This window comes from Strix aluco, chromosome 26 (genome assembly GCF_031877795.1).
Source record: "Strix aluco isolate bStrAlu1 chromosome 26, bStrAlu1.hap1, whole genome shotgun sequence".
Taxonomy (NCBI): domain Eukaryota; kingdom Metazoa; phylum Chordata; class Aves; order Strigiformes; family Strigidae; genus Strix; species Strix aluco.
This window is the reverse complement of record NC_133956.1, coordinates 7,525,800-7,552,345: the sequence shown is the minus strand read 5'-3', so window position 1 is coordinate 7,552,345 and position 26,546 is coordinate 7,525,800. Positions and strand designations below refer to the sequence as shown.

At 49.3% G+C, this 26,546-nt stretch overlaps 1 protein-coding gene across 9 annotated transcripts in view; it reads right to left on the bottom strand.

Annotated features, from left to right (window-relative positions):
• SCMH1 (Scm polycomb group protein homolog 1) overlaps window positions 1–26,546 on the bottom strand; it is a 75,828-nt gene that overhangs the window by 31,615 nt on the left and 17,667 nt on the right. For 8 of the 9 annotated variants that reach the window (XM_074850704.1, XM_074850702.1, XM_074850701.1 and 5 more), the window contains 6 exons: window positions 23,390–23,474; window positions 20,622–20,690; window positions 14,624–14,694; window positions 13,623–13,857; window positions 10,540–10,628; window positions 9,334–9,577 (listed from right to left, as the gene is read on the bottom strand). In XM_074850704.1, coding sequence (XP_074706805.1) covers window positions 9,334–9,577; window positions 10,540–10,628; window positions 13,623–13,857; window positions 14,624–14,694; window positions 20,622–20,690; window positions 23,390–23,414 — 733 coding nt within the window. In that variant the 5' untranslated portion in view covers window positions 23,415–23,474. The remainder of the gene's footprint in view (window positions 1–9,333; window positions 9,578–10,539; window positions 10,629–13,622; window positions 13,858–14,623; window positions 14,695–20,621; window positions 20,691–23,389; window positions 23,475–26,546) is intronic. The other variant, XM_074850709.1, reaches the window with a different exon arrangement.

The following is a 26,546-nucleotide window of genomic DNA, read 5'->3' as shown; positions in this document are numbered from 1 at the left end:
GTCAGAACAAAATCAAGTAAAAAATCTGAGCTTCAATACTTAATTTGATTACCCTAAAGCCAGGCTGAGATCATGTCCCGCATGACAGTGCCCACGGACACATGGTGAGTATTCCAGCAGCAACTGCAGGAGCCCAGTTGTGACGCCCTGAAGCAGTTCAGTAGATTGTACATGAGCAGAACTGGCGCCTTTGGTCCTGACACAGACACCAACAATGTAAATAAACTCATCTCCACACCTCAGGAAAACCATCGTCCTGCAGCTCTTCCAGGCTCAGTGCTTCAGAAGAGGCCATCAGCAGAGCGTGTATCCACTGAGGGATGACCCACACGTCTGGTCCACAGAGCAGTTCTCAAGAAAATCCCAGAGCCATGGTCTTAAGAAGCAACCAACCTGCAGACTAGGTAAGACTTCAGCATGTGCGTGCCCAAGCCAACCTGAACCGCACCTGCAGCAGGACAGAGGTCACTAGTTTCTTCACAGATTTACAGCCCACGGGAAGTTTGCAAAGGCATGGCTATATGGCTATTTATACCCAGCTAGCTCAAGGACATTCAGTGAAAATATGTAGCATGAGAGGCCACCACAGTGAATCTACGAACTGATCACATCTTCTGCCCCTGGGAGTTAATTACCAGTGGGTTTCCAAAAGCCCATGTTGAGAATGGTTCTGTACTCTTGCAGTATTCAGGCTATTCAGGACTGTTCCTGGGGTTTCTGCGTGTTCTGATCTTCTCTGAAGCTCTTTTTTTAGCTTTGGCTTCCTGGTTAAATATTAGCAGAAAACCTTCAACATATCAGTGCACAAAGAACAAGGAGACTGCTAGGTGGGTGCGGTTTATTCCACATTTTGTTCTTTTTTAAAGCTGTTCAGAAGTTATAAAAACACCAAAGATCAAGAGGAGAACCATGACAAGTCACAGTGTCCAGTCTTTATAACAAGTGGAGCTGTATGTTCAGTACAAAGTTCCTAGATTCAATAAAAATGCACTCCATGGCAACATATACCTAGTCGCCAAAGCTAGGGTCAGAGCTGGGCTCAAGAGCATTGACTTCCCCTCTCCAAAAAATGGGGAGGAAACAAAAAAAAATGAAGAAACTACCCAGCAGGTCATGAGGAGATGATGTAATGTTCTTGCTCCCATAGAGTTACCGTGAAAAATCCCACCAAAACGGGCCCATTTCTCCCATATGCACATATGCTGTTCCAATCACAACCATCCCATTAACCACGTGAAGCCTTTACAGACCTTTGAGAGGACAGTCTGGTTGATCATTCTGGTTCTTCTGGCACTTGCCTGCCTCAGAAGCCGCATCCCTACAAGTGACCAAGCTCCTGTCACCAACGGCTGGCATGTGTGTGCTGGTGACAGGCAGAAACTAGGCGTGGAGCCCCAAATCCTTGATACAAAGCTCTTTAGTATTAAGTGTTTAAAGCACTTCAAGTAGATGGGAAACTGCTCTCCTAAAGATATACAAACTGTTACACTGGTCATACTTTAAGCTTATTTAACTCTGCTTCCAAACCTGGCTGCAGAGGACGGTGAGGCAGAGACACCAGCCCCGCTTGAAACCAGCAGCTCAGAACATCGAGTCAGACACTTTTAGACCCCCAGAAATAAAAGCCCTGCACCGTTGCTCTCCCTTGAGTTTGTTCAATTCTGTCCTGAAAGCACTCAGACCTTCAGCCTACACAAGCACAGCCCTGCACCACGTCCCGTCAGCTGAAGTGTTGTTACTGGTCAGAGATCTTGCAGAAATGGAGTAGCGACCCCAGCGCTGTTCACCCAAAGAGAGGAAGGTTTCAACAGCGAGGGTCCTGTAGAAACATCCTGCCAAGCCTCAGTAATGCCATGAGATTCTGACACCCTGTCTTGGGCCAGGAAGCAGGATGGAAAAGGGAAGGAAACATCCTGAATGCAACCCAGCCTCCCCGGGTTATGAAATATTTTAGAATAAAGCACATGAGGAAGAGTCAAGTTGGCACTGATATTAAAGACAGGCTGGGGGATGGTGGAAACTCTGCCTCTCCCAGGTCAACTCCTCTTCTCAGAGGCTCTTGCCAGCCCCAAGACATCACACAGTAACATCAGGTCTCTGCCATGCCAGATACACCGCTCCCGCCGAGTCACAGATTCGGTGTTTTCTGAGCTGCGGGCACCAGCAGCATCAAAGAGGGCTGGGGGAGCAGCACACCCTCCTGCAGCAAAGGGCTGCTCTTGTCCAAGCCCCCAGACCTCCAAAGCCAACACGTATTCCAGGACGCACATCCGAAACGAGCCAGGATTACTGCTAAGAGCCTTGGCTCTGTGCTCCAAACAGCTCAAGAGATTTTTCTTGGGATCTTCCGACAGCGGTCTCAAAGGCGGCGACACCCAGGCACCGTGGCTGCACGTGCGTTCGACTCGTGGATAAAAGAGAAGATGCTGAACTGCTTTGCATAATCTCCTGCTGTTGGTACATAAGCTCCACCTGTGTGGTCCCAAATCCAGCCACCCCAACACAAATGTCACCCAGCTGGTGTATGAACTCCAAATCCCAGCTCAGTCTGAAGTGACAGTAATTAATATTTTTCCATCTCCTCCAAGCAGTAAAGCACAGGAGCTCACCTGAGTGTTACCCTGCCAGCTACTCCTGATGAGGCTCTTCCACCCACCACCATGTTCTCGCCCCGAAGGAGGAAGAGAAACCAAGCAACATCAAAAATAAAGTCATAAAACGCACATTACCTTCACCCATGGGCAGAAAATCTAGCATCTGATCATCATCTTCATTTGAAGACACCAAGCAGTTAACCAATAAATCACATGGCAGCAACGGTGGTGAGAGATGAAGAACTTTATAAACTTTCTATCCAGGGTCAGCATTTTGTGCCTCTCCGTTACCTGCCGGAGTTACCGCTCCCAGCGCAGCACCCCCGCAGAGGCGGGCCAGGCCCTGCCCGCACGCTCGGGTCTCTTCGGCAATATGGGCAGACTGGGTAACGCCCGCAGCAGATGGCGAGTCCAGGAGTGGATGTGAGCTCCACTTCAACATATCCCCATGGTAACTATCTAAAACTCTCAACTTCTGCTTGCTCTGCAAGCAGAGGGAAACACTGTCCAGGCAGCCAAGCCCAGGGGAAGGGAGTAGCGTGCTGAGAGCTCGCCAGCAGACCTGGGCGCAGGCAAGCAAGGCACGGGCCTGCTGTTGAACCGTGCCGAGCACCGGGGTCTCCAGTGCCCTCGCTGCAGCTCCCCAGCAGCCCCGCGCAGCGGCCGGAGGACGGGCTCCGCGTTAGCAATCCCAGACCTGGCTGGGCGCGGGGCCTCTCCGCCAGCTGGGCTGGTGCCAAGGCAGCAACTCCACTCCTCCAAATTCCAGCGCTGGGGCTGCTTCCAGCTCTGCCCGCCCAGCCTTAACGCTTTCACTGCTGCCCCTCTCCCACACCCCGCACGGCGTCACCCCTCTCTGTTACGGAGCATCCAGGAGGGTGGAAGAGGGTGTAACGAACCCACCAGGGAACTCCAGAGGAACCCGGCATCAGCACGGCCCAAATGGAGGAATGGCACAAGGACCTTCTGAGTTACAGGCTTTGGTGGCTACACTTGTGACCGTGGGCGTGTTGCTGCGGGCCTGCAGGTGTGTCCCTCCACCCTTGCTTTTAAGATGACAGTATTTCCCTGCCCTCCAGCAGTGATGTAATAAACAGGCTCGAGCAGACCTAAGGGACACTATTACAGTGGAAGAGATGTGTGTATGCATGCGTGTGTGGGGAAGGTCCCTGTGCAGGTATGGATTAAATCTGGATTCCTCAGGACCTGGAAAACGAGCTGCTTCTCAAGAGGCCAGGGAAGACTGTCCCTGCCACAGCATCTTCCAGCAGCAGTACTGTTGGGATGATGCACAGAGCCACCAGCACTCAGCTCTAAGAAGGACTCCAGGGGGTTCTGTAAACGTCTTATGCTTTTTGAGGCAAATCACAGCTCAAGTTCCTGATATTGTAACATAAAATCCCACAAAAATGCATGCATTTCTTTGAAATTTAAAGCTAATGTTTAAGTAAGACTTCTACAAGCTTTCTCGTGTGAAGACCCAGATCTTGCAGACAATCTCAGATTCCTGCGCCCACAATCAGCACGTATAGGCAGAAAGCCCTCATCCCGTCTGCTCAGTCTTTTTCCCAGCCTGTGTCCCTTTACTCGGGGTAGACAGACTCTTCAGTGCATCACCTCCTCGGGTGAAGAGCTCAGAGCTGGAAGCTGCCTCGCAGAGGTACCTGAGAAGACCCCAGTTTGGTTTCTCTTCCCCCAGGGGCTCACAGCTCTCCATACCACAAACCACTTCAAAAAGGAAAATAACTTCTCATGAATCCTCTTCCAATGTGTTTCCCTGACTACAAAGAACTGAACTTTCCTCTAGTCTGTGACTGGTTGTGAAAACCCAAATTTCCCATGGATAAGAGAAGCAGACACATCTCCTCTTGACAAGACCATGCCTTGGCTGATGGGGGATTTCCCTCATCCAACCTCCCTGCTGAGGGCAGGTGGCCCCGGAAACTACAATCATTAACCAGCCTCTTATCTCTTTCTTCTTTCTTCTCAGTGATTTTTATCACAGTCTCATATTTCCTTCTTCAATTCGTTTTGCCCTGAACCTTAGCAGCAGCACTTCCATTTGTGTGTGCATCTCTCGCTCTCTTTCTCCCCAGACATGATTTAAAGTAACTAAGCAACAATCCTCGTTCTTTAGGTCGATCCTAAATATTGATTTTCTGTACTGCTTATAATGGAGAGGGACTCTCCAAAGCAGCTTTCCAAATGCACGCTCCACTTACGTCAGTGACCTGAGAGCAGGATTGGTTCTGTTCTGTTTAAGAGCCATGAAAGCTTGAGTTGCCCACAGACTCCCCAAGGAGCAGGAAGTTTAGAAGAAGTAAAATGCATGCAAAAAGTTTTTCAAGAGTACTGTACTGGTTTGGCAGGGATAGAGTTAGCTTTCTTTAATAATAGCTCATACAGTGCTGTGTTCTGAATTTCTGACCAACCCAGCGTGGGTAACACACCCGTGTTTTAGCTATGGCTGAGCCGGGCGTGCACAGTTCAAGGTCTCTGCTTCTCACGCCGCCCCGCCAGCAAGTGGCTGGGGGGGCACAAGGAGCTGGGAGGGGGCACAGCCGGGACAGCCGACCCCAACTGCCCTAAGGCCTGTTCCACACCGTATGGTGCTGTGCTCAGCAAGAGAAGCTGGGGGAAGGAGGAGGAAGGGGGGGACCATCGGAGCGATGGCATTTGTCTTCCCAAGTCACCGTTCCGCGTGATGGTGCCCGGCTGTCCTGGGGATGGCCCAACCCCTGCCTGCGATGGGAAGTGAATGCCCAGCTTGGCCTTGCACGTGCAGCTTTTGCTTTACCTGTTAAGCTGTCTGTATCTCAACCCATGAGCTTTTGCACCTTTACCCTTCTGATTCCCTCCCCCATCCCACTGCAGGGGTGAGTGAGTGGCTGGGGGGGCTCAGCTGCCCACCAGGGCTAACCCACAACAGCTGACCTACATAGTCCACTCCTCCAATCTCTGCTTTCCTCCCAATTTATATTTCTACCTAACACTGCTACAGTGCACAGACTTGTACACTCCTTATGTGCATCACAACTTAATCTAAACCTTGAAGCCCTCAGCTTGAAAATATCTGCTACCTCCTGCACTGGATCTTCTACAATGTCAGTTGAATCACTACATAACTCAAACGGAAAAGCACATAGGCCTGGCAGATGTGGATAATTCCTTCCCTACCCAACACACTTTCAGAGTCTTCTGTCGAAAAAATCCACATCATTAGTAATGTGCCACAGTGTATTTTGGCCTAACTTTTGTGTGCTGCAATATTTAAAGATGGGGAAACACCATTTTCCTCAGTTTCACCCTAATTCTGAAACTCTGACCCCACCATGCAGCAGGAAACCTTTGCTTGGGTTCGACGCCCCACATGACCTTCATAAAACAACTGTTTTACATATACACGCTGTGACAGATAAATATTTCTCACTGAATATCTCTCTAGGATGACTGCTTGACTCAGTAAGAACGGACATGCAAACAGCTCTTCTGGAAACAGTCAAAAAGCTGATTTCTAAAACTCTGAAGTGAACCCACAAGTCATGAGCACCTCCTGTGCAAGGTAACTGCAGAAACTACCACTACCACAGTCTGCCCTCCAAGCAGAGCACAAAGCTGCCATCCAGCACGCACCTTACATTCCTAAAAGCCCAGGATACGTGTAAAAGAGCACGTGTGTAAGAGGCATGAAAACACCTATCAGATGCTGTACGCTACACGTGAGGAGTGAGTGGGGATTCCTGGCCACGAGAGAACCCCGGAGTGCCCTGCTGGCACGGGTGGGAAGCCAGAGGAAGCTTGCTGCACACCCACAGAAACCCCCCTCTCTTTGGGACGGTCACGGGGACCTGCCTTCCCCGAGTGCCGCCGAGCTGGCGTGGAGAAGCCGAGGATGCACAGGACGAGCTCTGCCGCGTGTGCTCTGTGAGCCCAGCAGAGCCAAGCTCCAACCCCAGCCCGCAGAGCAGAGAGGATCAGGTCTGACCGCGTGCGTAGGCACCCCGGGAGCTACGTTTCCCCTGCGGCGCGTGTTTATTTGAACCCCCCAGCTCCAAGCTGTGCTGCATCGAGAGAGGAGCTCCAGGAGACGCCCGGGAGCCCGCAGCCATCTGGCCGCCGGCTGTGGCGGAGCTCTCCCAGCAGGCCACCGCACAGACAGCACATCCTGACAGCGATGTAATTACCAACCTGGCGCGCAGAGAGCTGTTCCTCCTCGCCGTTTGACCTCCCTTTCCTCCCTTCACACACACGTGCCCTCCTGAAAGCTCCCCTCGGTGTGGCTGGCTGGAACCCAGCTCCACCAGCACCCTGCCCAGTCACTCCAGCTAAGCAAACACTGGTGGGAGTGGGAGGCCCCAGCGCCAGAGAGGGGATGTGCCTGGGAGAAGCCCTGCACTCCTCCACCTCTGCTGGCAGCCAGCAGAAGGGACAGATTAGAGCTGAATTAAGTTACCAGCATTAAACAAACATGCCTGGTCTCTTTGAAGTTCTGCTCCCCTTGAACATGAGCTCATTTCGCTCAGCCCCAGGAAGCTGTCAGTCTCGATGGAGTTAACTCTTCACAGGACTTCTCAGCTCCCCCAAGCACCTCACCCTGCCAGAACCCATCGGCTTAGGGCAAGACAGTCAGTCCAGCACCTGTCCTGCATGTCGCCCCGGTCTTCCTGATTTAAGAGGAATTCCCACCAGGAACATGAACCTGCCCGACTCCACCACGTGGTCCTGCAGGTTCCAGGCTGGCACACAGGGAAGCTTTATTGGAGCTGAAGGAAAAGGGGATCCCTCTGCAGTGAACCATCCTCCAACCCTGCCAAGAGCAGCACTCTCAGGTCCCGGGAGGACTGTGCTCAGCCCTTCTCCAAAGCAGGGCTGAGAAGTAAAGGAACAAGGGAGGAATTTAATTACAGACAAGGAAAGTTCCCAGCGCTCCCTTCTTTTGGTTTAATCCCACAAAGTGGAAATTGGAAAGTCTGGGGCAGGAAAGGGAGGGGGTAGCCACAGAGAGGAAAGTAAAATACCACAAAGACAAGGCTGATCCCGACTCCACAGCATTTTTGCTTGGCTCACGCAACCTCTGCCAATCCTTGCTCTTGCCACAGTACTTGAAAAGTAAAGAAAGTGGAGATCTGCCTGAGAGCAAGGGCTGCCTCTGCCTGGGAGTGGGGAGATGTGGCTTTCAGGGTTCACTATTTCTGTACATGAGCAGGAACTGCAGAGTCACTACTGACAGAGCCAAGGCGAGAGGGAGAGCCTGTCACTGCTGCCTGCCAAAGTGAGAAGCAAATGGTTCTCAAGATGGCTCCAAGTCACCACGGTGTCACCCCCACGATGGGGCGTTATGTCTGGATGCTCTGCTCTCTCACAGCTTCAGCCCTGGCACAGGGAGGCTGGAGAGGAACAGAGCTGCCTGCGCCGGATGCTATGGGGCAGACAGAGGTTCCCACTTCACCTGGAAAGGTGGCTTCCACCTTGCTCCTGAAACATTCCACCCCCAGTTCACTGCCAGGAAAGCTCCGACCCAACACAAACATGTCTTTAGTCACTTGTGCAGTGCCTGAGAAACACCTTGGAGATGCTGAGCAAGAGCCCCTGACTTCAGGGCACCACTGGAGGGGTCAGCCACCGGCCGGGAGGTCCCCAGCAGCTCTGTGGAACCTGCAGGGCAGCAGCAGGCAGGACTCAAACAAACAGCAGGAAGCGAGGGAGAGGCTGGGAACATCAAGGCCAAATGCAGAAATCCAAGATAAACAGTGACAGTGCCTTTCAGTTCCCAACCATAAAAGAAACCATCTCCACCCAAGGGGAGTCCACAGCTCGGCTTGCCCACAGGCCGTGCGAAGCGACCTAAGGCAGCTCAGCCCAACGCCAGCCTTGCAGCACGCAGGGCAGAACTGGCTCACATCAAGGGACAGCAGGAAAGCCCCAGCCTGATGGAGTAGCACAAGCTGACCCTGGATTTTCAAGAGGAACAGTCTGATCAGAGAAATGCCTTTCCTAAGCAATCCTTCAGCTCCGGCAGAGAGGTTGCTCTCCTGTTTCTCATTTCATTGACAGGCATGTGCCAGGCTTGCCAGCCAGCAAATGCCAGAGGGATGTGCATGGGGACAATGACAGCTCCCCTGGTCCTAAACACAACTGCAATGCTAGCAAGCTAGAGACACATCTGAAAATCTCAGCAGCCAAAGCTCAGACCTTTGCAAGGCAGCAAGTTCCCCAATACTGTTCCTAACCAACAATCACAGTTCTAGGAACAAGGCAAGTACAACCTGATTCAGACCTGCTTTTTCCACGTCCACAGTAGAGACCACAGCATAAGGCAGAGCAAAATAACTGTCAGAAGTACAAGCAGGCGCAGTTCTGCAACTTAATAGTTCTCATTATTCCCTTATATCCACAAATGGCCCAGTCCCCCTGTGAAAAAGTCCATAGGAATGTGTGTTCCAAAGACGCAGGAAAGACTCCAAGGAAATTCCTGAAGAGGAGCAGTGTTGTACAGCACCACCATCCCTCCAGCACCATCACCCTGCCCATCTTTACAGACGGCTGTTCCTCAGCACCTTGATGCCAGGCTATCACACTGTTCACAGGTATGATCATCTGTACCTTTACCATGCACGAAGGAGCATAAGAAAGCCAGACAGGGCACCCAGATGTCCTTGCTGCTAGCCTCTGCCTGTTTTGCTGCTCTTTGAGAGCTGAGTGGAGAAAGAAGACAGCTAAGCAACAACATGGGCCTTACCTTTTGTTCCAGGGGGCTGCAGATTATCTCCAGTCAGCGAGCACCAGCCTACGGGAAAGATGTCCCGGGAATCATATCGGCACCAGTAATCGAAGGCACCTCTCCAGCCATCAAATGTTATGAGGACCTCAGAACCTCTCACCTCCCCAATGGTGGCCGGGCAGATGAAGTGAGGGTTCTTCCTGTCCACTGCCTCCAGCTTCATACCTGTCTTGAAGAAGTTTTGGGATGGAGATGGTGGTTCCTACAAGGAGAAGTTGAAAATGTGCTCAAAGAGGATATGTCAGTGTCTCACCAGACCAGGGCTGCCCCCTCCATCAGCAAACTCACCTCCACAAGCAGATGAAGAAGGGAGCTAGTGGGCTGGATCTGAACCCCACCTAGGTGTGCACACGTCGGCCTAGCTACACAACCATGTGCCCTTTAAGTCAAGAGGCAACTACGTCCACTGCTGACTGCTCTACCACCGCCTGGCTGCTGGACTGAACCCAGACAGTGCTACTTCCACACTGCATGCTGTGACAACTCCATCACGCAACACAGGCAGAAAATAACGCCCCAAAGAGAAGAGCCTCTATAGGATACTCTCACCTTGTGATCTCAGAGCAGAAAAACCTGTGATATGACAGTCTCCCTCCATTATTGTTTCCCCACCTTCAGCTTTGCTAGACGTGTGAGAAATCCACCATCCATTCTCGTCTGGGGCTTGCTCCTCCTAGTCTTTTATACTTAAGATGCACTAAAGCCACACCAACCATCCATCCCACACCAACCTATCCCCCATCACAGAGGCATGCACCTCTAGACTGGCTTGTCTCTCTCTGACTTCAGGGTATGAGAATACAAATTACGAAATCATACTTGCAGTGCTACCTCACAGCAGCATTTGCACTCCTTACAAGCTCTGGTACATTAAAAAGAGAGAGGTGCTGACTTTCACGTATAGCATTCCTGACTTTGAGCAGCGCCAAGCAAAAAACAAGCACATCTCTCAAGCCCAAGACTTGTCTGCACCCTGACAGCGCTGCGACACAGCTGCAGAGGGCACAGGTCTGTCCTAGAGAAGCAGCACCGTGGCAAAGCTGGGCAAGGTTCATCTCCTCTGGGATCAGCACATGTCACACAAGACCCCAGCTGTGATTTTGGTGCTTTGCTGTAAAGGGGACATGCCAGAAGGATGTCTTCACAAACAGTACGGTAAAATACCTTGTGAAAAATCCGGACAGGAGCCATCTCTGCTCCATTCAGAGTCTTCAGAAGGAACATGGGCCAAGAGGAGGCATTCAGCCGAAAGCCTGCAGAGAAGGAAGCAGAGATGGAGACTTTAAGGCTGTGGGGACCACTGGATCCGGCAGCACAAGCCTGCCCTGATGGGAACCTTGCAGCAGGCACATACTGTGATCCCACACCACCCTCCTCCTCATGCTGGAGAGTCATCTTTGACCTTTTCCAGATACTCTGAATGCAAACCATTATTTTATTGAAAAGAAATATCTGGAAATGGCTGTTTGACTGCAATGTTCGCTTATCATAACAAAAGTCTGTACATCGACCATACAGGCAAAGCACTTCGTGCAGCACTAGTGCTGACACCTTCAGTGATCCTACAGGGGAGACATGAATCAGCAAGTGCACACGCAGGCTATGAAATTTCTTCCTCAGTAGGGAATCTCAGCTTCTGGGTGGCCTCCTACACCTTTCAGAGTGAGCTGTAGGCAAGCTAACCAGAAGAAATAAAGAGGCTGTGACTTGGCTGGGAAACAGAGTTTACCATTACAGGAAAGGATGGCAGCTTTTGGCTCACCACCTTCTGTGAAAAAAAGTAGAGAAATAACAGGAAGGGGCTTATGGGAAGAAAAAAAATCAAATTCACATGCTCTGAGTCTATGACACTGAGTCTGACTGCACAACTGACAAAAGACTCCAGGTACCACAAAACACCATCTCTGCTAAACATGCATCTTTCTGTATCAGGCAATTTCTGTTGCTCAGCCAACAGCATTGCACTTTCTGTATCTGCGGTGTTTTGAAGGTAACCCTGGGACTGGACCTAGACAGAGAGCATCCCGTGATGATTAACATGGCAAAGCTTTGCCAGGGTTGAAATGCCAGAACACAACCAGCTCAGTACAGGCCAGCCCTACAACTCTGTCAGTGCAGCTTGGAAACCAAACAAGCTAGCGACAGATCTCAGGGGATGGGAGAGCTAAGCTCCCAGAGGGGCAAAGATAACCTTTTACCTGGATTATCTAGATAAAGAAGGGGAGCAGCAGCAGATGTGTACACATGGAAAATACTACAAACAACACAAAAAATCCTCGCTGGGTTTTCTGGACCCTTGCACCCCGCAGGCAGAAAGGACAACTGCAGAACTAGCTATTTGTAACCTGTCTTTATGCTGAGTGCAAGAGAACCACTCCTGTCTGGCCCAAGGTTAAGCAGGCGATACAGATCAGAGCTGGGCACACAGACTTCTTCCAGAGCACGAACCCTCTCCTCTGGCACAGTCAGAAATGAGTTTTGCTCTGCAACTCGATTACACTTATTGCCATCTGCTGGCAAAGCCCAGACAAGACACAGGAGGAACGGATCACAGCCAGCTAGGACAGGCACCCACGCCTCCTGGGCACACCGCAGCACTGCTGTGAGCTGCACCCTGGGACCAAGGTTTCAAAGCGATGTCTGCAAACGGACAGCAGCATGTGTGAAAGTAACATAAAAAATGGCAGCTTTCATGTTAATAGCTGCAGCAGGTTCTGCCTGTAGCAATTATGAAAGGAAAGGGTATAATTAGACTTGCATATAGACAGCTTCGTGTGGTGTGATGTGCCAAAACGTGCACCTGCTGATGTTTCCTCCTTCTTCAGAAAGGTCAGTCCCAAGTGTCCCATTGAAATTTAGACTGTTCTTCCACCAAAGCTCACAAACGGTGCTCCAGGAAAAAACACAAATAAAAATATTCCTAACTCAAGGTATCCTATTGAAGGTTTCTTGCATCACTATAGATTGGCTTGACATTATTTGGGGATATGCTAATTGAGAGAGAGATTTATGAAGACACTTAAAAAATAATGGGCAGCAGAATGTAAAAGCAGGTTAACCTTGCTGCTTAATCAGGAAAGAACCAGCAAGTCAGCTCATCATTTGGCCAGTGTCAAAAAAAAAAAAAAAAGTGTGTTTAACTTAAGACCAGGGTAGAAGAAGTGTTTGACTGTCCAGGTTGTTTATAAAGCTGCGGCCAAGCAAAATTAAATAAATAAACAAATGAAATATCACAGGCATCCCTTCACATGAGACAGGACTTAAATCACTGGGAGCCTTTTCAGACATTGTGTTTCCCCATCAGATGGTCTCCAGCTAACCTGCTACTGCCCCAAAGACACTTGGGCACAAATACACTTAGACAGCATGAATGAAAATGTACATGCTTTTGAAATCGCAGTGTCAGGATTAGCGATGATGCAGCAGATGCCTCAGCCCCAACTGCTCTCTTGGTTATTCTCTACATCAAGTTTTACAGATCCCCAGCAAAGCACCTTCACGCAGACACCAGTACTGTGCTGGGCTCGAAGGGGGAGCGCAGGGGAGAGCACTGACGGACGGCAGCCGTTCCATGGCAAGCACACCTTGGGGATGACAGCGCTTGCAAGCAGAAGCCTAAAGCAGTGGCAATGGCCAGAGGTGGAGCCACTGCTCGAGCTATGTGCCAGCACTGCCTGCGTGACTGTGTGGTGTCTCCCAGAAAAAAAGAACCTGGATTCATTCTGTCCTTATACAGGCAATCACCCAGGAAAGGCCACCAGAGTCCTTCTGCCTTCAGCGCTACCACCCACACCCCTGGGTCACCAGGATGTCAGGGTGCCCCTTGATTGCTTGTGTGTCCTCTGGGAAACAGAGTGGCTCTGGCATTCTTTCACACAAATGCATGGAAAATGTGTTTTTCCTTTGGGGTACACAGGGAAAATTTCAGAAGGCTTAAGAGCATGGTCAGCATGGGCTAATCCTGAGCTTGAGCTGCAGAGAGTGCAAGCAGCTCACCTAGGTGCAAAGAGCCCTTTCATCTACACTCTAAAGCAGGTCCCTATCCATGCCATGATGTCCATGTGGAACATCACAGACCTGAGTGGGATGCATCTGTTTAACAGCCCAAGCTAACAGGGCTGGTCTACATCACAGTGGTAGGCAGGGGCAGTCCATGGGTCTCTGTCTCAAGCACAGAAATATAAAAACTCTAGGGTTTTCCCTACAGATAATGTAGGTGCTTGCCGGACACTTGAACTTCAGCTCACCCAGTGGAGGCTGCAGCATCCCTCCATTCTTCTCACAGTTTCCTATGGGCTGGATTTCAGCAGAGTCCACCAGCCGCCAGAAGTCATTCTTGTTATCGCTGCCATCGAGGCGCAGGCGGAGGCGTGCGCCTGTCAGACCCACCACCGTGGCAATGCAAGTGGAGGTTGTGTTCCTGGGGTCCTGGGCTTCTAGTTTCATACTGATCTTGAATTCATTTGCAGGCGGAGTGTATGACTGCAAAGAGAAAAACAGGGACCCAGTTATAGACAGGATTTCCAATATATGCACCACCTCAGTCAAAAAGCTTAAGCCCTAAGAGCATCAAAACTGATTCTACCCAAGACAGACAGCATCCTCCAAGCACACCATGGGAGCAGACACCACAGAGCAGCAAAGAAAGTTCAGATCTGTAACCCAGACCACCATCTTTCAGTACTGCATCATCTAGACAACTAGACCTGCCCTTTTCTCTTGGTCCTCTTCTCAGGAGAATCACCCACCTGACCCAAGACCCAAACAGACACTTCCCTTGCTGCTGCCTCTCCATCCAGACCCAGGTGTACTGAACCCACTCACTGCTGTGTCCCCTGCACTCAACACGACCACCTCTGTGCTCATGTACCTGATGCTCAAGGGGCTGCTATTCCATTCACAAAGGTCAGGTGAATTCTGCAGAAAATCTCCTTGCTGAGCAGGATCCACCAAAAGCTGGATCACAGCCTACTCAGAACATTTTCTCCATTTACTCTGCTTGGCAGAATAAAAACATTCTTGTCTTCTCATCCATGCACATCTGAGGGTAAAACCTTCTGTACTACTCTAACATCCACAGTGTCTAAATGCATCTTTTTTATCTCTGCTTCAGCACACTTGGATTTGTATTAAGCTTCTGATATCCTTAAGAATCTTCCTTGCCAAAAAAGGGGCCTACCCCAGGCACAGGACTCCTGAGTCACCAATGGACCATCGCCCTTGACCTTTCTTGTGTTCACCCTCTTACCTGCTTGAAGCAATGTGCAGGAGCTGGGATGGCACAGGTCTCCTTCAGGTATTTCTCCCAGGTGAAGTGACCTGAGAAGAGAAAACAGAAGGATTCAAATAGGAACCGACAAGCAAAAATCTCAGAAAAAGAGATGGCTGGACTCCTAACACTGGCAGTTCTCCACTTCTCACAGAGGAGGTGCTCACAGGCAACACGTTTTCATCAAGATCCTCTGATGTTTGTGACCACAGAAGATTTACAACTGCAGCTGACAGGCAAAACAAAGCACGGCGCTGCCTACGGCATCTTACTGCCTCCGCGCTGCCGAGACGGGTCTGCAAAAAGTGAGGATAACAACCTCCAACTTAATATAAAATACCAAGCACAGATGGGAATCCGAGGAGTCTTTCAGACAACCGCCCCTTAAAAATCATTCGTTAAACTCACTGCTCAGTCTGGGGATTAAGAACAGTCACTGTGGGCTAAATGCAGCCCAATTTAACAGGAAACTGCACTGTGCTGACTTTAGAGTTCCCCTGGTCCAGCATGCACACAGCCTGTCCCCCCAGCCAGCAGCTCGGAGCAGGTATCTGCCCGTCCCCAGCAATTAGTGGACAGGTCAGCAATTAATTTCCTGAAGCGGACACAGAGTCCATAGCTTGGGCAGGATGGAAGCAGGGATCCTCCAAATGGGGATTTACTGAACACAGCAGTTCCCATCCAACACCAAAGCCCCTTCACTGAGTGCTGCTGCTAGGGGAAGCGCATTTGATCCTTGTCTGCGCCTTCCCCATGTACAGCAGGAAGGGTAAAAGCAATATGTCATGCAGGGAAACCTGTTATTAAATGAGGAATTAAAAGCTCCTGTAATCCGAGCAAATCATGACTTTTGCCATTTAAACTGAGCAGCTGGGAAAGGATCCTTCCAGCATGACATTAGCTTGTATTCATCTGAACGGCTCCCGGGAGACCGCTGTTTTCAAGTCATTTCAAGAGCATTGGTGGCAGCACAATTAAAGAGTCAGCTACCGCTTCCCCCATTCATGTCAAGTTTTTAATCAGTCTATTTTCAAAACAAAAGCTACATCAAGAGCCATTTTAGCTACTGCAGTGCACATCACACCTCTGAAAATTCAGGCATTAAGGTCAGCACACATTACTTTAGTTCTGCCTCGTGCACAGAGAAGCCTTACGGGCTCGATAATCTACTAGCTTCAAATAAATAAAAGAAACACTGCTCTCTTGCCACCTCCCATGCAGATGACTAGCACACTGTTAAATACAGAACAAATGAACAGAAAAAATACAGTTTTGTTGCCACACTGGCTGAAATATTTCTGTTTGCAGACTCTGACAGTAGCTCTCCACTCCTCTGAGTACGTGTTTCCATCCCTTGGCACATATTTTCTTTTCAGCCAACGGTCTCACACCAGGGTGAACGAAGAAATTCAGTGATTTATTGCAATGATGCTTTCACAAAAAACAAAATTATTTTGCTTTAATTGAAGACACAATTTTATACTCGGTTACGTCAATGAAACTCTTTGTACGAATAATGTGTAATAAATACTCAGGCAAAGCAAACCCAGGCGCTCCTGGCATGGAAATGCCTTACGCATCCCACCCCTTAACTCGGGTTGCTGGTACGGGCTCGTCTCAGCCTGGGGTGGTCCTTCAGAGGCCCCTGTCCTTGGAGCACAGGGGATGGCTGCAGTGGCAGCACCGGGGTGAGGAGTGCAAGCCTCAGCCCCAGGGCTTGAGCAAGCATCTTGAAAAGGATCAGCTATCCTTGACAATTTTATTTTAAAAAAGAAACCTACCCTCCCCTCGGCTTGTTTCAATCCCTCGCTATTAAAAGTAGTCACGGTTTTAACCCTTCCACTTTTCACACACTCCGCACCAAGCGAGGCCGTTCTGCTCCCCGCAGCAGCTCACACTGCAGTCGGGATCGACGCTGCACTATCCCAGCAGGAGCAGTAAATTTCTGAGACAGCTGCGTGCCTCTAAAAATAGTGTTTGGACAGGGAACTTATTTGAGATTAATTCTAGAGCCTGTTGGGACCCAACCACCATATGAAGACACACACAACACTAGAACTGCTGCTACTTATGAGTCGTGGTTCTGGTGACTTATTCTGCAAAGAAAAGCAGGAACAGCAGAAAGACTTCTCTGAACTCTAAGAATAAAGACAGAGCCTGTATTGCAGAGTTAAGCCTTCCTTCCTTCTCTACTATCAGCCATTTCTTTACATAAAGATGGCATGACAAGCACAATTAAAGACTGCACTTCTTTTTCAGGATTACTCTCAAACCAGCACAGAAACTGCACGCTGAAACTGGAGGCAACCACCACTGCCTTAGCGTGAGAGAAAGTTCTGCACAGAATGTAGGGAATGGTTTTAAATTAATTCAGTAATAGTATTTAGCTCACAATACAATGTTTTTCAAGTGGGAATTCCAAAGTACACTTAAAACTTAACCAAATATGATCAGCTTCAACCTAAAAACTGCAGGAAGAATTAGAAGACAATGGCATAATACAGAAGTTGGGGTTTTTTTACAACAAAGGGAGAATTGGCAAGAAAATAAAAAAAAGGAGGCACTTAAGGCTTTTTTAATCAGGGAGCAGAGAACAAGCCCTGTGCTTTGTACTTGAGAAAGAGCGTGTATGGTTGAAGATGGACACATCACACTTGGCCCTCTCAAGTTTAGCTCCTCTGGACTGTACCCAAACCCTGCTCGCCACACCAATCCCTGCTCAGCTCCAAACGGATCTGCCCTGGAGCCTCCCCGCCCGGTGAGCTGTCGGCCAGGACACCAAAGCTGCCGGGTGCCGGCCGATGCCATTTTACAGGCTCGCTGCGTATGGAGGTTGTAAGGCCAGAGGGACACATTGAGACAAGCAACATCTTGCTTGGCTTTCTCTCATTAGCACAGACCAACTATCCTGTATTTCATAGTCTCTCAATATTCTTATTCATATTAATAAATTGGATGCCTTACTGTAGAGGGACAGGGCATTTTAATCTGCAAGATACTTGTTTCTTATCTGGCCTGGGCAGATACACTGGAGAATGTTTTCTGAGTGGTGGTCAAAAAACCCTGGTGGCTTTTCTCCAATTGCTTCATGAAAAAACAGCACTTCGGACAGTCCTAGTGTCCCTTTTACTGGTGATGGAGCAGGAGTGTCCAAGGACAGAGATGACTGTAGGGACTGAAATCCTCTCTCACCTCAAAAAGCAAAGGGGAGTGCTTGCTCCAGTTTCCAGTACAATATGCAGAATGTCCTACCAGCCCTAAAATCACCTTCTATTTGCGTGGTCTCTGCCTTCCCTTTCGTGTTCCCTCCCCTGCCTTGCAGAGCACACCATATTCCCACAGACTGGAAGGATCATCATTTGAACGGACTTTGTTCCTCTGTATAACATACATCAGACTTTCTTTACAGGAAGAAACGAGAGAAGGACACTTAATGAGAAACACCATGTTTTTGTAATTACATCTGTGAGCTAAACAAAAGCCAAGGACTGTAAACCTATATGACTCCCTGTAACTCGGCTGTGAAAATGCCTACTAAGTGTGACTGTCTATCACTTTTGCTTGCCTTTAGAAAGCTCCTTACCATGCTCTTGTGCCAAAGGGAGATATTACTTGCAGGCAGAGTGTCAGATCTGGGGTCTGATATCTTAATCTTCAAAAATATTTACTATAAACAAAACACTCCACACACCCAAGGGGTCAAACTACAGTAGTTGTGAACAATGCAACTCTGCACCCTTGTGTTTGGATTCTCATTATGTTGCATTTAATGTTGATCTTTTGCCCGGAATTTAAATGAAGATGGAGTTTCTGTTTATATCTTTAACTGAAGTCTGGTTTGGGCTCCATTAGCATTTCAGCTCCCGAGGGGTCATCAATCCAACTGAAACGATACATGTGCGTTTCAGGTCACATCTGTGAAGGAGAACGTGCCCTACGCAGATCAAGGCATCCCATTAAAGTCTGCAGCCCATATGTGTGTCTGCTAACGAGCATCAAGGCAGCACATGAAAGCAGCACACTTTGAGCCAACTCAGTATGAAAATTAGCAGAGTATCATCTTGGCTCGCAGATCCGAAGGCGACGGTGGCCTTCCCCGACGTCTGGGCGCAGCCTCCCAAGGGGTCAGCTCTCCCACCGCGACGGCAGAGCTCCTGCGTGTCCTACTCGTTATCATTTCCAGGCACTTTGCTCAGCCATCAATCCGACTGCACATTCTCCCTCCGTAACAGCTACCACCGATAACATGATCCCACTTACTCACTGTCTTGCTCAGAAAAAACGCGAGAGCATGTGAGCCAAAACGAATAGGTTTCAAACACCGGGATGCTGTCTGCTTTGCTTCTTCTCAGAGGTGTCCCAACTCAGTATTAGCTTTGAGCAGAAATCCTTTCAGCCTGGCTTGCAGAGTGCTCTGTGCCAGAAAGCTGCTGCAGTTTCAGCCCCATCACCGTGTACCCGAGCTTCAGGCAGTGATGAGCTGCTCAAAGTTTCTTGCAGGGAGACGATCCCCGACCCTCGCTGCTACGCCACGCGCTTGTCGAGCAGCCGTGCCCATCCGCAGCGTTTCCTCCCTGGGCCAGCAAGCCCTGGGATGCAGCGAGGTGCAGAGGTCAGCGTGCTGGGTTACCATGAGCGCTAATGGAAAGTACACCTCTGAATTTCACAGAAAGCTCCATTTCAGGTCAGTGTTGCCACTGAACAACAGCCAGTCCTCTGACATCTGCAAACAGTGCACTGTGTGGAGCAGAGGAAAAACTGCAAGGGAGCCCCCAGTACCCTGAAGGCTGATTATACACAGGCCATGAGAGCTGTGATGGTGCCCCATAACGTCATCTGGAGCTCAGCACAGGGTGACAGAGGACCCAGGACTTTACTAGAGGTGCTAATAAACTTCCTCCTCTTGGAGAAGGTCCCTCCCAAACTGTGATGCACAGTGTTTCAGCATAAGGGTAGACAAGGACAGACGAGATGCCCCAAGAGAGAACGGCAAGGGTTGATGGTGGCCCACAGTCCAACATGCCCGAGAACCACCACCTGAGTCTCACCAGGCCCAGGATAACCAAGCCCGCGAGGCACAGCAGCCACTTCAGCTCTCCCAGGGCTCTAAGAAACATCGAAGAGCCTTTCATGAAGGTAAACATGTGTTTCCTATTATAAATTGCTTAACTCAGGCAATCGTTTAGTTTCTTGTCGCTCTGTACTTGGTGGGAAGTATGGTCATCACCTTCCTAATATAAGGACATGAAGAATATAAGGACATCACCTTCTTACACTCTGTAAGTAAAAAACAGACCCTAAAATCTGTTAATAAAGTATACAAGCCTTACATAAACTTCCTAAAGTTGGAAGTCACCTGCACATATCCCCCGAGAAATAGCAGGAGCTGCCAGTTTTATGAACTCAACTTGCAGGTGCCCGTGCACAGGACACCCCATCTCCAAGGGGAGCAAGAAGTGACCAACTCCTGGGCTGCTACCGCCAGCCCTCACGCCGTGCTCAGCCGAGCCAGCCGGCATCACCTCTGCTGGGGTAAGGGCCAAATTCCTGCTGCTGGGGAGGAGGAAGTGCAGGGCACACCGCATCTCTCCTATAGCGGGAAGGACTGAGCTAGCCGTTGCTGTGAATGTGGAAAAAAGCTTGTGGAGGAGTAAGAGGCTACTTACATCCAGGACGCGTGTGAAAATGTGTGCAGTCACCCCTCAGTGCTCAGGGCTGGACAGTAAGAAAAAGATCTGCTCAACCCATCTGATTTAAAAATGAGCTGGCTCAGCTTGTGTGCTTACCCCGGTGTCTTCTCAGCCATTTCTGACCATGGTCGGAATTAAACACACGAGGACTGTCCAAAAGCAGTTTTTATCTGTAAACTAATTTGGCATGCTGCAGTTTCCCACATCCAAGACACATAAAAATCTTTTAGGGAAAAAAAACAAAGGAGGGAGGCGGACAAGGGAGCGGGACAAGGGAGCTCTCTTACCTTGGTACTGGGAGGGAGACTCTGACGGGCGGCCGTACTTGTGCTTTTTACCATCTTTCCAGTCTATGGCTGAGACAAGAAATAAAGCATTTGTGTCAGTGAAAGAAGCAGCTAATGCACTCTCCAACATTACCTGCTCATGTCACCTGCTTTACAGGCACTTCAGAGAAGAGGAGTGATCTCCCTGTCATGGCCCCAGGTAACAGGGATGATTTGTCTAAATCTATGGAGTGTGCTCCCTTCCTCCACACAGCTCAACAGAAGACCTGACATGAGGTATCTGCATTTGCATCTTAGTCTCTGCCTAGCCCTCACCAACCAGTCTTCTCCCACAATGACAAGCAATAACACACAAAGTAGCAGACTGACAGAGCTTCATCATTTTAACTACATGAAGAGGTGGCAAGGCTCAAGAGGGGCAAACGCTAAAGCCACTAAAAACAGCTCTCACGTGGATCTTGTACGCCGAGAAGTGGAGCCTGAATCGCGCCTTGTTTATCAACTCCAGGTTACTGCAGCTGACCTCACACAAACAGCCTCGACCCTCTCTGGTGAGGGGGAGAGGACTCCTCCGAAAGTCTGCACAACTGCCCTTTCCACACACAACACCAGGTTGCCACCGCGTGTCCCGCGCAGCTCCTGGGAGAGCACAGCAAAGTAGCACCAGCTCTGAAGAGCATCTCAGCTGAGTTGTCTTCGCTCACAACAGCTTTGGGCCTCGGAGTTGCAAAAAAATAGTTCCCAAGGCAGCTCTGAAAAGCCATAGAGCAAGAAGCGGGGGATGCCCATCCCTGCCTGTAGCAGGCTCCAGCCCAGCGGAGGGATGCCAGCTCAGCATGCCATGGCAGAGCTCACCCTGAGCGAGCTCCTGCACCCGCTGCTGCCTGACCCACACACCCTGGGAGCGCTGCTGCAGCCCCGCTCATTTATTTTACAAAGCATTTTTAGGGCTATATAAACAAAAATTCGGTCGTGCTCTATGAAACATGCCTTGCCCCCATGAAAAGCAGTTCCTTGTGAAAGGAAGAAAAAAGAAAACAGGAAAAATTCTGAAATCTCCTGACAGGTAACTGAAAGAAGCAGGCCATGAGCTGCTGCTAGAGTGGCCTGGTGGGTCTTAAGATGTCTGAAATTGCTTTTGGACCATTATTTTTACAATCTTTTCTTCTTGACATGTTCTTTTCAATACAATGGACAGGACGGCATATACGTTTTATCCCACAAATGAACACGTGAAGGCCATATGGAGTATGGCCACAGCGTCACTAGACACGGACCAGACAAAGAGCCTCCTTGGAGAGACACAAATGAAAAGGATGGAAGGACACCCTTCTTATAAATGTACTCCCATGAAGGACAGTATTCTGCTATCTCCTTAAGAAAGCAAAAATAAAGGACACAAAGTATTTAAGTCAGAAGCAAAAAAAGCCCCCCAGGATGGGTAACACTCCTCTCAGTGCTGCAGGATAGCACTCTAATAGCATCCGTGCACTCAGAGTAGCCTCTCGCCATCTCTGCAGGTGAAGTCACATTTTATTTTTAACCTTTAACATGCAAAAATCCTCATTAAGCAGGCTGAAAAGGCAGCAGAGAGGGAAAGAAACGCAAGAATTTCTGCAGGCAAATAAAAAAAAAGGAAAAGTTCAATGCATTATTAAAAAAAGCAGGTAAGTAGGACAGAAGCCCACGTGTGCAGGATGCAGGTGTTGCTTCTGCAACCTACAGCACGGCATTCACAGCACAGGTCACACAGGCACGCTGGCGGGAGGCACCCTGCTCCACGAGGCAGAGAGGACAAGCTGTGTGCGAGGCTAAATTCAGCCAGCCCTGTCCGCGGCCACACTGCTGACTAATCAACCTGCCTCTTTTATTACCAAGCCCTCCAGCTGCCTCACAGCAGGCTCTCCCCATTCCCTGCTTTCCTTCATTTATTTTCACTTCATTAAAGGACATGCAGTGTTAGGAAGAGGATAATGCTTCTGTAAGATGAACCACCAGAGAAGCAAAGGAGACGTTTAAAAAAAATAAAGGGAGGAGAGAAATTGAGCATAGAAATCTCCTGCAATAAACCTTGTGAGCGTGTAGCAGATGTGAACAAAGAACTGCAGAGGATGCTTCATCCTCTACGCTCTCCCTTCCCCCATCCTCCGAAGCGCATGTGATGAGATCACTCCAGTCGAACACACATGCATGGCACAACACTAAAGGAAATCAATATTTTTGTTAAGCACAAGAAGTCTGAGCAGCTCAGCTGCAGGCAGCCTGCTTGACTTCACCCTTCCTGCTGGGGCAAGCAGGACGCAGGTAGCACGCACATGGCTGCCGCTGCATGTAACGGGACGAGACACTCAGGCAGCGAAAGGTAAGCGTCCGTAACAGATTTCATCTCCACAAGGTAGGCTGGTCTTTGGTTTCACGCCTCATTAGAAGGGGGAGGCTTGTGCCAGCGGAGAAGCAGTTTGCCTCACGCTGGGAGCACTAGCAGATGGTGCGTGCCGCGGGCTCTGCGGAGCACCCTCGCTGCCTGACACTGTGCCCCACAAGCTGCAGGGGTGCACCCGGCAAGGGACTCTTCCTCCTCCCGTCTTGGGGGTGGATCAAAGAAGTGTTCTCTGCATGCTGCTGGAGAAACAAGCAGCTCTGTTTTGAGCTTGCAACCGCACGTCCCCCACGCTCCCATCCCATCGCCAGCCTCCTGATGCCCTCGGTCTTTCGGTCCATACCAGCTCACTACCGGGCCTTTGGCTGTGTCAAGCATCACCGCTCACCTTTTTGAGGGCCTGGTTTCCGCATTATATCACCTGCTGCTGTCCTTATCCTGGGACTGGCTTGCTTTTAGATAACTGAAGATGTCTAGGACAAAAGAAATAAACATGAGAAAATTCCCCATTCTGGAGCACACAGTCATCTGCAACATTAACTAATCACACAGCAGGAGAAAATACATGCTCTTTCACCCTGGGTTGCACAGAACGTCTCCTACTGAACACAGACAATTCATTTCAACCCCCCTGAAACTACAAGTCTTTCTCCAATATGTGGACAACTTCAAATTTATGGCAGCGGGAGCAGCATAAATAAGCGAGAGGAGCATATGCCAGTCTCTGTGCTAACTCCGCAGCGGGTCCCGCGCGTGTGTGTGGAAGCGGGGGCTGCTCTTGCTCACTAACAAAGGGAGGCAGAGCTGAAATTTATGAAAGAAAACACATGGAAACATAACATTAACTCTGGCAAAGCAGCACCGCAATCCCCAGCTCGCCACTTGCAATTCAAATTGCTTGCAGCAGTTCTGGGTAATAAGGATGAGAAATTGGACAATGACCCAGGAAATATTTTTGCTATTAGTACTGCAACGAGCATCCAAGTTGCGCTGCATTTTTTTTTTTTTCCTGATTGGAGGAAAACTGGCTGGACTTTCCCCAAAAAGAAAAAGCATTTGCATTCTTGTTATAAGCAAATGTTACTGAAAATCAGAGCTCTCGGGAGATGGTGCTGGACACATACATGGAGACCAGTGCTCCCGCACAGCCGGGCTCGCAGGGCAGTGCCCACTGCATGCACCCAGCCTTGCCAAGCCCTGACAGAAAATATCTAAATGAATGGCTGAGCTGCAAACAAGCCGTTAGGAAAGCTAGTAAAAGCATGTTTTGACACTACACTAACTAATGAAAGATTAATTGTGTCAATATAACTCCATTTTGTTCACAGTGGGGCAGTCAGGCTGGAGGACGTAAGAGGAAGCTGTCTCAGGACGCAACGCTGAATTTCTGCTTAAAGGGTTATTTACAGATCCAACTTGGCAAGAAGTTTTGATTTTGAAAACCAGCCTTTTTCCAAACCTAAGAAAAACAGAATTTATTTTTCTGTAAAAGCGCGACAAACTACAGCTTTTACGTGCAGTGCTTGCAATACTGAGTGATACTCTGAGAAGGCAAATACTAAAGAAATATTAAATATTAAGGGAAAAAAAAAAAACCCTAGTTGTTTTGAGTCCAAATCAAAAGGTACACAGTACTCTCTTATTGCCTCTCTCATAAATAGTGTGTTTGTTTGTGCATACTTGTGAAAGGAGCAAAGTTTCTTTTCCTTTCAATAGCAGAAGGTAATCTACATGTGAAAGCTTATTTACCACTTTTAATGCTTCTTTTCATAATTTTCTTCAGTAATTTTTATTAAAAGCTAGCAGTCATGGTAGGAAAAGTCCCCAGCCATAAAACCCAGGGTGAAAGATGTTATATAAAGGCACCAGACAAGCTTTCACCATTTCTGGCTCTGCACCTCTGCTGTCTGCTCGGCTCCCCTGGACGCGGGACTTCCTGAAGTACCTGAACACTAATCATAAATCTCACGCGTCTGGCAGGGGACGGGTGCTCCTGTGCCACTCAGACGGCTTTTAACAAGCTGCTTCAGCCTGACCACTTCAGAGCCCTAGCCAGCAGGGATGTGTAAACCTTCCCTGCAGAAGTATTTGGAGGAAGAATTTGTGACCATGTATGAGATGCTCAGATACAGTTTGTGGACAGCTGGGGCTCAGGAGGAGAGGTGAAACTACTGCACCCTCTATCCTCACGCAGACGGCAATGGGGTAACCCTAACCGCTTGTAAAGCACACAGGGCTGCTGGCGTCCCTCAGCCACCACTGCAGTGGGCTCCAGCAAGATCTCATGTCATGGAAAAGAATAAGACATTGTAAATGTTGCTCCTATCAAAAAAACCCGAAAAGGTTAGTCTTCCCCAGAGGAGCAGTCTTAGGCTGCACAGGGATTCCCACTCTGCTGAGAGCCACGTGGGTGCCAGCCTGGGGACAGCACGGTCCAAAATACGCTTCCAAGAAACTGTCCAAATGAGCTGGCCCCAGTGTGACTCCTGCCACCCTTCACTGCCCTGCACCGCAGCTTTGCACCACCCAGCTCCCCCGTACATTCTCACACCACAGGACAGCAACATGTGGTTTCATCCTGCAAAATCATAACTCAAAAATGAAAAAAGAATGCAAAATAAATAGCGTGCTTCGGGACCACTTAATGCCCAAAGAAGAGAAAAGCCAGAGCCAAACTCCACGATGCGTGGCTTCAGCCTGCCTTCCCCGGCAGCAGCTTGCCCTGAGCAGCCCGATGTGAGGCACCAGCCTCACTACATCCCAGGGACAGGGACTGGTCCCTGTCTGCTCTTCTTTAGCCACAGACACATAGCCCGTGTGCCCCAGCCCTCCTGAAACTGGTATAAGGTGGGCTTGGGAACTGGTAATTCCCACTGGCTGTAATTTCATTCTATAGTGGCCCAGAGAAGCTGTAAAATCTCCATCCTTGGAGATACTCCAAGCATCACCAGTTGTAACCCTGACCATCCTGATGTAACCTTGAAGTTGAGTCTGGCTTCAAAGCCAGCCCAGCTCTGCGTGCGGGGCTGGACCAGACAATCTCCAGAAGTTCCTTCCAACCTGAAATACCCTGTAATTTCATTTCACTGACAACTGGTTGGAAGGCAAGCAGAATCACCCTATAGGCTTCAGCAAGCCTGAAACACCCCAGTAAAGAAGACGGACTTCAGTCTAGAGAGAAGAAAGTGAATGGCAGGACAGGCAAGCTAACAGGCACTGCAGGACATGGAGAAACACGGTATGAGTGTATGTGGTCTTTACACCATTCAGGGACTGAAGGCTAAAAAAGTCTTAAAGTAATAAATAGCAGAAGCTACAGTTTGGTATCTAAAGGGGAAAAATGGGCTATCCACACAGACAGATCCTCCTGAATGACCTTAGGTGCTCCTGATGAGAACTTGTCGGCTGGGTCAATAACATGAAGGGGACAATCTTACTTTTGCATCAAATTTGAGATTTACACAGCCCAGAGCATGCTGGTATACACCATCTCCAGAACCTGACACTCGTACAAAGCTGCACACCAGAGCTAAAACTCTCCTCTT